Source organism: Gadus chalcogrammus, chromosome 9, assembly GCF_026213295.1.
Source record: "Gadus chalcogrammus isolate NIFS_2021 chromosome 9, NIFS_Gcha_1.0, whole genome shotgun sequence".
NCBI lineage: Eukaryota > Metazoa > Chordata > Actinopteri > Gadiformes > Gadidae > Gadus > Gadus chalcogrammus.
In genome coordinates, this window is record NC_079420.1 from 15,566,715 (window position 1) to 15,580,045 (window position 13,331).

The 13,331-nt window shown below is 49.8% G+C and overlaps 1 protein-coding gene across 1 annotated transcript in view; it reads right to left on the reverse strand.

Moving 5' to 3' along the window:
* The window catches only part of LOC130389158 (hydrocephalus-inducing protein homolog), a 76,126-nt gene that overhangs the window by 27,569 nt on the left and 35,226 nt on the right, over nucleotides 1-13,331 (reverse strand). The window contains 26 exon segments of the mRNA XM_056598829.1: nucleotides 78-250; nucleotides 1,032-1,191; nucleotides 1,441-1,560; nucleotides 1,840-2,022; nucleotides 2,416-2,660; nucleotides 3,003-3,206; nucleotides 3,736-3,975; nucleotides 4,401-4,571; nucleotides 5,193-5,236; nucleotides 5,364-5,442; nucleotides 5,709-5,859; nucleotides 6,360-6,504; nucleotides 6,751-6,904; nucleotides 7,554-7,664; nucleotides 8,051-8,220; nucleotides 8,452-8,625; nucleotides 8,909-9,070; nucleotides 9,538-9,676; nucleotides 10,108-10,347; nucleotides 10,676-10,828; nucleotides 11,455-11,535; nucleotides 11,746-11,859; nucleotides 12,007-12,128; nucleotides 12,246-12,382; nucleotides 12,622-12,749; nucleotides 13,065-13,189. Of these exon segments, the coding sequence (XP_056454804.1) occupies nucleotides 78-250; nucleotides 1,032-1,191; nucleotides 1,441-1,560; nucleotides 1,840-2,022; nucleotides 2,416-2,660; nucleotides 3,003-3,206; nucleotides 3,736-3,975; nucleotides 4,401-4,571; nucleotides 5,193-5,236; nucleotides 5,364-5,442; nucleotides 5,709-5,859; nucleotides 6,360-6,504; nucleotides 6,751-6,904; nucleotides 7,554-7,664; nucleotides 8,051-8,220; nucleotides 8,452-8,625; nucleotides 8,909-9,070; nucleotides 9,538-9,676; nucleotides 10,108-10,347; nucleotides 10,676-10,828; nucleotides 11,455-11,535; nucleotides 11,746-11,859; nucleotides 12,007-12,128; nucleotides 12,246-12,382; nucleotides 12,622-12,749; nucleotides 13,065-13,189 (3,925 nt within the window).

Below are 13,331 nucleotides of genomic sequence, written 5' to 3' on the forward strand. Positions count from 1 at the left end.
TTTGTGTAACATTTGCTTGTATTAAAAGTGCTTCACAAATAAAGTTTGACCGATTGAACACGGCTCCCCTTCCTTACCTGTGGAGCAGGATCCTGTCAAAGTTGAGGTGTTTGCGGTCCAGCTCCAGTTCGGGACGGGCCCCCCAGCAGGAGATGGCGATGAGGACGGGCTCAGGGTTGTCCTTGACGCAGCACACCACGCTGTCCTCGAAGCGACCCACACTGATGGGGTAGGCCCAGATGGACAGCTCCTAGTGGGGGGGGGGGGGGGGGGCAGAGAGTAAGACAATGCTATCCCATAATGGAACATTCCCCATGAGGAGCATCACATCAGCACACCAGGGAAGACTGCTGGCTTCACTATGTTACTCCAGCATGGTAAGCCTTTCCGCTCCATATAAAACCCTGAACCAATAGAATCTCAGCTTCCTCCTCATTCTATCTGGGTATTTGGGTTAGATGGAAATGTGTCTGATGAGATAGTTGAATTTGCATACAAAAGTTAAGTGTATTGTCCATTATTTGTATTTAATTTGCACTTTTCTTTAATTTTATTTTGTAGTGTCTGCATGTTTGCACAACATTTGTACCTACTGTTGTTTATTTATATGGAAATAAACAGTCGTTTATTTCATTCATGCGTACTGGCATCTTTGAGCAAAATACCCCCAAAAATTTTCGGCGCGGCGCAAACAACACCACCGACTGCTTACCACCTTGACTGAGACATTTACTGGGGGAAACACTGTAGTGGGTGTCATTTGAACTGGCTTTGGAAGCTATCATTGGGTTTCTGCTCACATGTCAGGGAGAAGAGTGGAGGACCGAGGCAGTTTCAACATCAATGACACGTTTAATGTCACAAATGATCACCAAGGCACGAACACCACTTAGAACCACTTCTCAAAATGATCTACAAGAACATCAGCCATATTGTACACATGATTCGTATTTTTCAATCAGTGGACCCTTGTGGTGGCCATTTTGAGACAGCTTGTTTGTCTCACTTAGTGGGGCAAACCTCCTCCTCACCTGCGCCTGGTTGGGCTGGAGCATCATGACTGGGGGGTCCAGTATGAAGGTGGTGGCCTTGGTGTCGTGTTGGAAGCAGAAGTGGACCTCCGCCTCTAGATCATTTGTGTTTTGGATCACCAGCCTCTCTGTGTTCTCTGGGTATTTCCTCTCTTTGTATCTACACACACACACACACACACACACACACACACACACACACACACACACACACACACACACACACACACACACACACACACACACACACACACACACACACACAATGAGGCACAAACCAACAAAAAAACAGACATGCACAACCACACAAACACACACATATATACAGACACACACACATCCATAGACACTGGGTTATAGCAAAATGGCAAAATGTGTCAAACATTTTGCCATTGGATCTGGATCTTACAGGTCTCTGGTTTTGCCACAGAGCAGCGGTCCAAACTCATAGAAGCCCGATTTGAGCACGTATGTCTTCTGCAGGCCCTCCTTTTCCCGGGGGGTCTGCTTCGTCAGGGCAAAGATGGTTCTAAGGAAAAAGCACAGCAGGCTAGGGTTAGGCTTCACTTCCTAGTTTAACAAAGGACACACCTTAATCAGACTGCTGCTCCTTCCATTATGGACGACACTACACTTTTGTGGTGTCATCCATGGTGGTATTTCTTTCATCCAACTCCATGAAAGGAGGCACAACTCTATTCTTTACATGACTGTACTTCCTGGGCTGATACCTTGAACTGGTTGAACTGACCCTGGCTCTGTGGAGATGGAGGGGTAGGCGTACAGTAAAGGGGAAGGTTGAACTGACCCTGGCTCTTGGGAGATGGAGGGGTAGCTGCAGGTCCCTCTGCAAGGGAGGGGGTAGCGTTGCCGGGTGCCCAGCAGTTCAAAGTGCATGGTCTGCTCAAAGGTCCCCGGCACCTCGGACTGGAAGCCCAGCCTCAGCACCACCTCACCATGAGCTGGTACCACCCAACGGAATGTAGTGGACCTGCAGCCACACACACACACACACACACACACACACACACACACACACACACACACACACACACACACACACACACACACACACACACACACACACACACACACACACACACACACACACTATGAATGCATCTACAGTATGAATGCATTTCTACAGTGTGTCTATAGTGTGTGTGCAGTTTTACAGTGTGTCTACAGTATGTCTGCATGTATACAGTACGAAATTGTGTCTAAAGTATGTGTGCACGTCGGCACTATGTCTGCATGTCTAAAACATATGTGCACGTCTACAGTGTGTCTACAGCATGTGTGCATGTCTACAGTCAGGGTCTGCATGTGTACAGTATGAACGTGTGACTACGTATTGTCTGCATGTACAAAGGCAGTCCTGTACTTGGGTCTGGGCTCCAGCGGCGGCTCTGAGCTGGGCTGCCCCGCCCCGCTGAGGTCAGAGGGCGTGACAGAGGGGTGCGGCGGGGAGCGGGACGTGTCCGAGCCCTTCGCCCCTCTTTTAGTCGCCGACCTCCTCCTCTGCTCCTGCTGGCTCTCACTGTCCTTCCTCTCCTTCTCCTTCTCCTTCTCCTTCGTCAAGGGGCCTGCCTTCCTGCCACGCCCTTTCACGGGTGCTATCACTTCTTCCTGTCAAACACACGCGCGCGCGCGCACACACACACACACACACACACACACACACACACACACACACACACACACACACACACACACACACACACACACACACACACACACACACACACACACACACACACACACACACACACACACACACACAAGCGTGTCCCAATCCAAATGCTTACAAATATTTTGGTTTTGGTTTTCATTAGCAACACGCTCTCCATTTGGAATTCTTCTAGGTCACCGTGTGAAGCCTTCTACATCAGCTTTTTCCGTGTACTGCATGCGTGTGAGCCGGCGTGTCAGGCCCGCATACGGCCTCATAGCTGACCGACAGTGTGTTACCTTCGGGGGCAGTGACTCAACGGCATCTTCTTCATTGTCCTTTGCGACAAAATCGCCGGGGTACGAAGGGTCCAGGAGGGAGAAGCAGTCGGAGAGCATAAAGCCCTCGCCCTCTGGGCTCCCGCTGGGGAGGGACACCACAGAGTAGGTGACGGGGGGAGGGATCGGGGGGCCACTGGGGCCCAGGCCCATCCCGTCCAGCACCTTGGACCAGGACAGAGAGAGGAGGTGAGAAACTAAACAGTCGCGGGGCTCTTTAGGAAAGGCGGGGGGGGGCACACCCTCTGTTTGAAGGACAGACCCTTCAAACGGAACAGTCCCGTCTTGTTATCATCCCACATGAATGAGGCAGAGCTGCTGCTTCTCCATGCGAGGAAGGTATTGATGTTTGCTGTTACACTTTCTGTGCTTTGTGAAGGGGTCATGGCGTTTTTCAGTCGGACAAGCCAAAACATCTCCTCAAATGCGTCCATCTTATGTAAACAACAGGAGCAGACGACAATAATCACACAATGCGTGATAACATCATCTGAAATCCTCCAATTCCATTCATGATAAGGCTGCGTAGTTTGATCTCCGTGCAGCTTCCCATTATTGGAGGTGCGCAACATGCGACAGATCCTCAAAGGAACTGCTCGTTTTTGTTTCACACACTGTTACTATATAAATGTAAAAATGTCCTGCAAGTGGCTTTGGATGAGAGCAGTAACTCAAGGGAGGCGACGCTGCGTACCTCCCCCACCGGAGGCAGTGCGCCGCTGTTCACCAGCTCCTGGGGGCCAGAAGGGCCCCCGCCCGCACTCAGCGTGAGGTGAGGGACGGCGATGATTGAGCGGGGCTCCTCGACCGCCTGGCCGGGCCCCGGGGCCGACGGCTGGGCGTCGGCCATCTGGCGCTCCTTCTCCAGCCTCCCTCGCTCCTTATCCCCCTTCTCCTTCTCTCGCTCCCTCCTGGTCTTCCTCTCTGTGGGGGGCTGCAGGGAGGGGAGAAGAGGGGGCCGTGGGGATGGTTGAGTGAGTGGGAAACCACAGCGGTCGGCTCACTCACCGTTCATCAGGGTTTGTGAAGGAGGATAGATATGGAAAAAGATAAGTGAAAGTGAATGGATAATAAAAACCTACTTTAATTCATATGATGTTATTAAGGTTAGTATGGTGTGCATTAGCACCACAGATTTGTATCTTTATTTATGAGGAAATTTGTATAGTGGATGTGTGATATTTTGCTTATTTGTTATTTAGACGGTGAGTCTTTTAGATCCGGTCCATCGGTTGGAATAACATTCTGATCATAGAATAAGACCATGAGGAGTGCCTATATGTTTTGAAACTCAAGGCATTACAGCAGGGGATCCAGCCCAGATCCCATCACCACAGAGAGAGAGAGGGGTCCGGCCACCTGTTTGTCGGGGGGGGTCTCCTCCGGTTCTGCTGGGGCCTCAGCGCAGCAGAGCGGGACCTGGAGCAGCCCCAGGAGGCGGTCCCAGTGCTGGAGGACGTGGCTGACTTGGAGCCGGCTCTGCTGGTAGGAGTGGAGCCGGGACAGCAGCTGGAGCTCAGTCTTACTGGGCTGGAGGAGGCACGGGGAGGACTCATCAAACACACGATGGGATTCCTCATGCATCCAAACCAAACCTGTGTGACTCAATGAATACAGGATTGTGGGATACTCCACTACAGTACACAGTTTTCTAAACCTCGTCATAGAGGCAGTACAATCACCCTGAATTATCTCCTGATATTATTCAAGTATTAAACATATTATTAAATATGATAAAAAATCTGATAGACATTCAACTTCCAATAGTTGGATTATTACATATACCTTCCCCATATGAGGCCTACAACAAGCAAAGGAGAGGGCAACATTTCAATTCTCTAACATCAAACTCAAAGTCCAAAAGGACACTTCACTCATATAATTCCTTCAGCGCTAATGCGTTAAGGATAACAGAAGTGGCATGCGATGCTTTACGTGGTATAGAAGTGGGACGTGATTTGTTATGGATTATAAAGGTGGGATGTGATGCGTTATGGATTATAGAAGTGGGATGTGATGCATTACAGATTATAGAGATGGGATGTGATGCTTTAGAGATTATAGAAGTGGGATGTGATGCATTACAGATTATAGAGATGGGATGTGATGCCTCAGAGATTACAGAAGTGGGATGTGATGGCGTGACCTCACCACTCGTTGCTCTGCCTCGACCCCAGACCCTGGGACGAAAGGCCCTGTAGACAGACAATGTGGCATGGCTTAAACCCAAGGGAGATTTGCAGGCGTGCGGACAGCTATATATAAAGTACCAATAAATCTCATAATTTGAAGAAGACATAGAAGCATAAATGAATTGTCTACCTGGCTCACGGGCCTCTGTTGGTGTGTCTTTACAGTTGCTGCAAATGGACTGTATGTTGTTGTCCAGAGACGGGGTGGACTGGATAGTGGGAAGAGAAATATAGGGAGACATAAAGGTAGCTGGTTTTAGAATAGGGACAGACTGTCTTGTAGAATACACTCTGCGGTTTATAAGCAAGATTTGGAGAGAGAGAGAGAGAGAGAGAGAGAGAGAGAGAGAGAGAGAGAGAGAGAGAGAGACAGAGACAGAGAGAGAGAGAGAGAGAGAGAGAGAGAGAGAGAGAGAGAGAGAGAGAGAGAGAGAGAGAGAGAGAGAGAGAGAGAGAGAGAGAGATCCCTGCAGACCTTCCTTCCCAGCTGACTCTTCTTCCCGGACACCTCCTTCTTGCCTGCCTTCTTCTTCTTTTTCTCCAGCTCCTCCTCCTCTCTCAACCTCTCCGTCTCCTCCTGCTGCCTCTTCACCTCCTGCTCCTGCTGCTCCTGCTGCTCCCGCTCCCTGAGAGGAGCGCCAGCACAACACAGCCACACACAGGCACGCACACACACACACACACACACACACACACACACACACACACACACACACACACACACACACACACACACACACACACACACACACACACACACACACACACACACACACACACAAGCACACTTTAAATAATTTGGATTATGTATAATCGTTATAATTAACGATAATCATTATAATTAACGATTATACAGGACATAACTGAAGATGCATTCAAATAGTAGAATGCACAATACAAAAACAACAAATCTTTTCAAGGGTACAAACAGCACCACCACCTCCATTCACTCCGTCTGGAGTGACACAGCAATGATTGCACACAAATACACACCGAATACACACGACTGCTTCTGATGGTCAGACCTTAGGGGCCAAGTATGATTCGGACCTACATTTTAAAGGGAGCGTTAATGTGTGTTTGTGTGCGTGTGTGTGTGTGTGTGTGTGCGTGAGTGCGTGCGTACCTCTGCTTGCGCTGGCGAATCCTTTTGGCTCCCTCCTGCTCCGTCTCCTCCTCCAGCAGAGAGCTGCACTCCTCCCTGGCCTCGCCCTGCGGAGCCGACCGCTCCGCCACCGGGAGCTCCTTCAGAAGGGCCTCTGTGGAGAGCACTAGGAACACGCAACACGCACACACACAAGTATTAATACAGACATACACACAGCGGTTCACAGAGGTATGCATGTGGATATACTGCACACCGCTAAAGCTCATCTCTATCCGATGTTGTGGTGTTGGCGGGTTTGAGTTATTGCGTGTGCGTGTGTGTGTGTATGTGTGTGTGTGTGTGTGTGTGTGTGTGTGTGTGTGTGTGTGTGTGTGTGTGTGTGTGTGTGTGTGTGTGTGTGTGTTCTCACCCTGGGCCGGACTGGCGGAGTCACACAGGTCGACCAGGTAGATGTGCTGCCGGTTGTTGATGGAGGCCAGGGCCACCTGCAGAGCGCTGGCCACTGACGGGGTGTAGACACACTCCAGGCCGTCAATCACCACCCCTCGATAGCAGTCTCTCAGCTGTCACGGGGAAACACCCCAGGAGACACACGGTACAAGTTACGGTGATGTAAATCAAGTGTTCGCATAAGCCCATTCCCTACATAGTTTAAGGGCAATAAGTGGAGAACATTGAAGGCTCTGTTAGTGATTTACACTATTCACATATGCAGCTAAGTTCAGGAACATTTCTGTCTCCTGTCGTTTACACATGGCATTGCAATGCCGGACTAATAGGCTAGAGACAGTCCAGCAGAGGGCACCGATGCAACACTGAGAGGTTCGCCATATTTCCGAACATCTCCAGTTTCCAGAAATGATTGAAAAGAGGAGCTTGTTTGCAAAACAGAAGAATCTGTATTGATACTGTTATCTGGTGACAAAAAAGCATTACGATATACAGTTATGGATTCTAATTCATCCTCCGCAGATTTTGAGTATCTGCACTAAGCAACGTTTACCCTGAAAAGCCTCCAGTCACGATAAAACTCAAAAGGATTTTAAACATTCCTTCTTCTGCTGTTGGTGTTTTTAAATTAGATGACCAATGCAAGCCAATGTGTTCGTGGACAATCATTTCCCCATTATTGACACAAATCTGCCTCTACATCAAATCATGGGAAAATGCAACACACACAACAGACCGGGCAATCACCGTTGCCATAGTTACCTGTAGTCTCTCTGCCAGGAGATCAACCAGCAGCTGATGGGGGAGAAGAGCCCTCAGCGTGTCCACATCTCCCACCTGGCTTATCACCTCAGCGACCTGGCTGCCCCCAGCCTGCACACCAGCAGCACATCAGCCATCAATACACACCACCCATCCATGGACACCACCCATCAATACACATCACCCATCAATACACACCACCCATCAATACACACCACCCATCCATACACACAACCCATCCATACACACCACCAATCAATACACACCACCCATCAATACACACCACCCATCAATACCCACCAGCCTTTGGTTTAGGTTACCTGTCTAACCAAAACTGCCATTAACAGGCAACTTATGTAATAGCATGCGATCAACCCATAGAGGGCAATGAAGTCCATATTTACATCTAATCCTACGTTTTCAAAAGCATTCAAAGTTATTTTAGGGTATGGCTTTCCGGTTTACACCTTTCGACTGATGACAAGCGCCACCGCTACCTTGGAAACAGAGTTGGTGTCCAGGGAGCCTTGGGTCCTCTTGGGGGCTGCAGAGTCCCAACTGGGGCTGAGACCCTCGTTGTGTTGGGCCACAGACTCTACACTGAGACCACCAGCTTCCGCAGTGGGAGCACTGGGAGCTTCTCCGGGGGGAACCTGACCAGCCTGGCCTTTAGGAATACCGACACAGACAAGCAATGCAGAAAGGTTCATATAAACACACATGGTGTGCTCAGCGGAATACTGCGGATGCTGCCCTGCTCACTGAGAGGACAATGCACCCTCTGCCATAGGTTAGCATCATGAGCTGGCGTGAGCCGTGTCCATTACGTGCCGTTATGTGGTGGTTTCCCTGACTTTGTGCTGGCTTTTCTGCCTATAAAGTGAATCCTCTGACTCACCGGCCTCCTCTCCCCTCTTCTGGGCATGCATGGCGGCGGCTTGGTTGTAGAGCTGCCGCGCGGCCAGGCTGGCGGGGGAGGAGCCTGTGGTCAGCGCCTCAGTGACCACGCCCTCCAGCGTGAGACACGCCCCTCCGTAGTGACGGGCCAGGGAGGCGGCCACACTGCTCTTACCTGAGAGCGTGGACACACACACACACACACACACACACACACATACACAGACACACTAACATCAACATCGACTTATTGTTGACCGCCATCGTTTTAGTACAGAACAGTGGTTTATCAGTTACATTTTAAATATTTTGTAGCGTTTGTAAACCCCGGCAGGAGAGTAAACTGCACCATCCACTATAATCCTCACGGGTGACCTTATACACGTTAACAAAGTTTCCCCATAAGACGTCCAACGACTCCTTTGGCCCTTGACCACCGGGGCATGCGTGCTCCTGACCTGTCTGCGGCGCACCGTGGACGATGACGGCTATGCCCCGTCGGTTTCGCGCAGCCACGGCCTCGGGGGACAGGTCAACGCCCACATGGCGGGCAATCGCCCTGGAGAGAGGAGACATCTCCGGCACCCCCTGACTCCTCTCGCTTCCTTCTCTGACCACCTCTGAACAGAATATGTATTTGATAAGGTTAATGTAAGTTCAAGTTCATCACTTGAGCAACTAATAACTAAGGGACAACAAGCAAAGTCAAAAATAACCATCATATAAACACTAAGAAATAATACATGCAAAAGTGAATCAGCATTAGCGAAACAAAAATATTGAAAACTATTGTAAACAATGGACGTGTAGGGTTACAAATGAGATCTAAAGGAAGAAATGAGCTGGAGCAAAAACTACAAAAAAAGAATCAAGGTAAATTACTAAAACGTCGGCCTACATGCCCACTTTCATAGACTCTTTCAGGTTGGAAACATGACCCATGACCGGCCAGGTCTGGACACCACACACCACGGGCCGGGTCTGGACGCCACACGGTGGGAGAACAACAGTGGGGCACTTCCACCTCTCTCTTGCAGAGCAGCAGCTCTACTCTGGGGAGACGCCTGGAGGCGTACCCTGACCCTACCGTCGGGGAGTGGGGTGGGGGAGGAGCAGAGCTCGGCGTAGTGATCCTGCAGCTCCTGGGGCAGGGCTTCTCCAGCCCAGCGGGGAGGCAGCAGCATCGACCGGCCATCGCCATATCCTTCCCACATCAGACGCAGGATCTTGGGGGAAGAGAGAGTGAGAGCAAGAGAGAGAGAGGGGGATAGGGACAGCGGTAGGTGAGAGAAGGGGAAGGTGGGGGGAGCAAGTGAGAGAGGGGGGGAGAGGAAAAAAGAAGGAGCGGGGAGTGTTGGAGGAGGTGAGAGGAGGATGGAGAGCGAGGGGAGGGGAGAGAGAGGGAGATTGAAAACGAGAGAAAGATAGAGAGAGAGAGAGGGGCAGGGGGGAGAGAGAGGACGAGTGTAGCACAAATCTCAAGCATTCCTTTGTTGGTGAGGAGAAGATGGGGGGGTTGATGTTTTGTAGAATGGCGTCAAATGCAGTAATAAAGTATGCATATCTACATGTCATAAACAACATGCACTCTTCAGCAAACGAGTATTAAGAACAGTATAAGTGTGGCCTGAAGTGCAGACCGGTAGAAGGGGCCTACCTGGTCCTCCTTACGGTACTGCGGGTCCAGCTCCAGGGAGTAGAACTCCAGGGGGAAGGAGCAGGGGTTTCTCACCCTGACCTCGGCCATGGCCCCAGCCCCGCAGGGCATGCAGGGCCCCAGCTGCAGGGCCGAGGGGCTGAACGCCAGCCGGGGCTCCTGGCCCTGTCCCTGGGCCCACACCACCTGCCGCTGCGTGCTGCCGGACACGCTTAATACGAGCTGTCGGCGGTACTCGCACTGCAGGCACACACACACACGCAAACACACACACACACACACACACACATATAAAATCACACACACACACACATATAAAGTCACACACACACACACACACACAAACACACACAGACATCCAAATATAGTCACAAACATACACACCCATATATAATCACACACACAGATATAAAGTCACACACAAACACACAAACATATAGTCGCACACACACACACACACATGGTCGCACACACGCACACACACGTATATAGTCACAGACACACACACAAACATGCATACACATATATACACTTTGGTAGGTAGCTGTGATGTATGTCTGTTGCTCACCTCCTGGGCTGGGATGAACCTGACCTGGAGGTTGAGCCAGGTTCCAGGGTGGAGCAGGCCAGAGGAGGGCTCCACCTCAAACACCGCTGGTGGAGGAGGACTCTGCTCCTGCAGGGCCTTCCTACGCAGGTGGAGTGGCATGAACTTGTCGATCTGGATCCAAGCGACAGACAGAAAGTCCTCAGACATCTTGCTTCGTTATCATAGGCCACAACAGGTTCACTCATGAAATATACTGTATTTGTGTTAACAAATATAGAATAGGGTTGAGCATCATTATAAATATCTTACATATCTATATATCATTAAAGACACCGGTACATACGTAATTTATTCGTTTTAAATGTAAATGGAAGTCAATTGGCCTTTGGTCTTTAAATGGAAATCACACAATTGCCATGGGGACAGACTGGGTATGCAAAGTAATGTTTTGCATTTGGTTTTGCATGGCAAGATGCTAATATTTAGTCTAGCCTATCTCTTAACAAAAGATAGTAAGATTGATAGTATGGTGTACCATTTCCTTTTTTTTATGCATTGCAAGATTTTATTTGGAATCATTCCAATTCTTACTTCACTAAGCCAATCAATTATTTGTGCTGAAAAGCAAAAGTAAGAGTACATGGCAGCATTTTGTTGGCAAACTTCTATTGCCGGCTATCATCATGTGGTGACGTAGTATAATGTCTAATAAATAAAAATAAACCTGCTATTGGGCAAACAAATACAGCATATTTCTTTGGGCTTTGGTCAGCAGGATATTGGGTCTGGATCAGTACCTTCTTGCGAGGCCTGGCTGCCTCGGCCATGCTCCAGCTGCACGGTACATTCTCATGGTTGAACAGCTGTATGGTGATCACCTGGTAGGAAGGAAGACCACAGCCACCCCTTATAGAAGCAGACATCACTCAGCTCTCATATGGTCTCTCTCTCCCTCTCCCTCTTGTGCAAATAACTATGATTGAGTTGGGTTAGTAAATCATGTATTTCCACCATAAGAACTGCAAAAGCATGTACCTCCCTTGCATTGGCTATACCTTATGGTGCTGTCGTGTTGCTTTCAGTTTTACCTGACACATGCCACACTGCACGCAGTCGAAGAGCAGCTCTTCATTGGACACAGTGAGGGCCGGCGTGCACACCACAGCACAAAGCTGCACCTGCACCGACGGCCCGCCTACCACCTGTCATTCAAAACAGGTAAACCAATCACAATGCTTCACACGTGAAACGTACCTTTACAGCACATGATTACACATTTAGTGACAGATAACTTTCAAAACAAATTGACAATGACACAAAATGGCATGTGGTGTCGTATGTGGACAGACCTTTATTGGCATGGTGACACGGATTTCTCCCATTTTTGACCTCTGGGGGTCAAAGGTCACCGTAAATGTCTGTGTCTCACTGCATCGGAAGTTCTTCACCTTCTCAAACTCAGCACTGAAACCTTGGGAAGAGCAAACACACCTGAATCACAGAGGAATGGGCTCTTAATGCTCCTGTGCCTCCCTCAGGTGACTCGGGGTCAGGTCGTTTGCTCCACGCACTGTGGGTCCGTTGGTACCTGTTCCCACAAGAGGCTTGTGGTTGGCCGAAAAGGACACAGACACCGGCCCGGTGTTGGTGATCCTCACGTCCCGGCTCAAAATCTGACCATGGACCACGAAGCCAAGGTCCAGCACATACTCTGCTATCAGGAACCTTATGGGTGGAGGGGGGGGGGGGGGGGGGCAGCAGGAAGAAGAAGTGTAGGAGAGGCAAACGGAGACCAACATGTTACCTGGATCATATGTTCACATCCTCCATGTCATGGAGGATATGAGGATATGATTTAGCAATTGAACAATGTCAGGCAGCAACACAGTTTAATGATCAGCATACTGTCTCTGCTATGCATCAAACAGAGGACTGTGGGTAAGGTGCTGGTTGGTATGCAGTACCTGCTGAGCCGGTGCCACTCGTCGGCAGAGCATCCATGGCGGTGGAGGGCCATCAGGCCGCTGGCCACAGCCAGCGCGTTGTCCCTGAGCAGCCTCCTCTCCAGCTCCATGCTCACCAGCTCCTCACACTAGAGAGAGAGCATGAGGGGCAGAGAGAGCATGGTTGGAGAGGACCACGACGAGGTAGGGACCGTTCAATCGACCCAATAGACTACTTCTAGCATTATGGGTAGTTCTCTAATGATGTAAATATTAATCAGAATCCAATGATGTCATAAGGGGCCACTAATACCTATATTAAAGCATCAATAAAGTAGCATGCCATGGGACCTTTAACAAACAATTTGTGTATTTATTCCCTTCGTGCCAGCGTTATTCGTTCACTTCCATGTTCAGCCACAGCATCGGGAGGGAAACGTGTCATAGATCACCAGGATACTAACAGCGTGGGCGCAGTGCTGGTTGTCTTGACTCCCTGCCCCAGCGTGGGTAGGGGTGAGTGGGGTTGAGTTCGCCACTCCTACAGCCTCTCTGGCCTCCTGCATCACCTGGCCACAGCTCTCCTCGGCTGCAACAGAAACCCACAGCATGTTGATGAGGTGCTTCTTATCCCATACCATGGACAACAGATTACAGATTACTATGGGAGACAGCATTGAGAAGGTACAGCGTCCTATATACTACAGTACATGTATGTGTGTGTGTGTGTG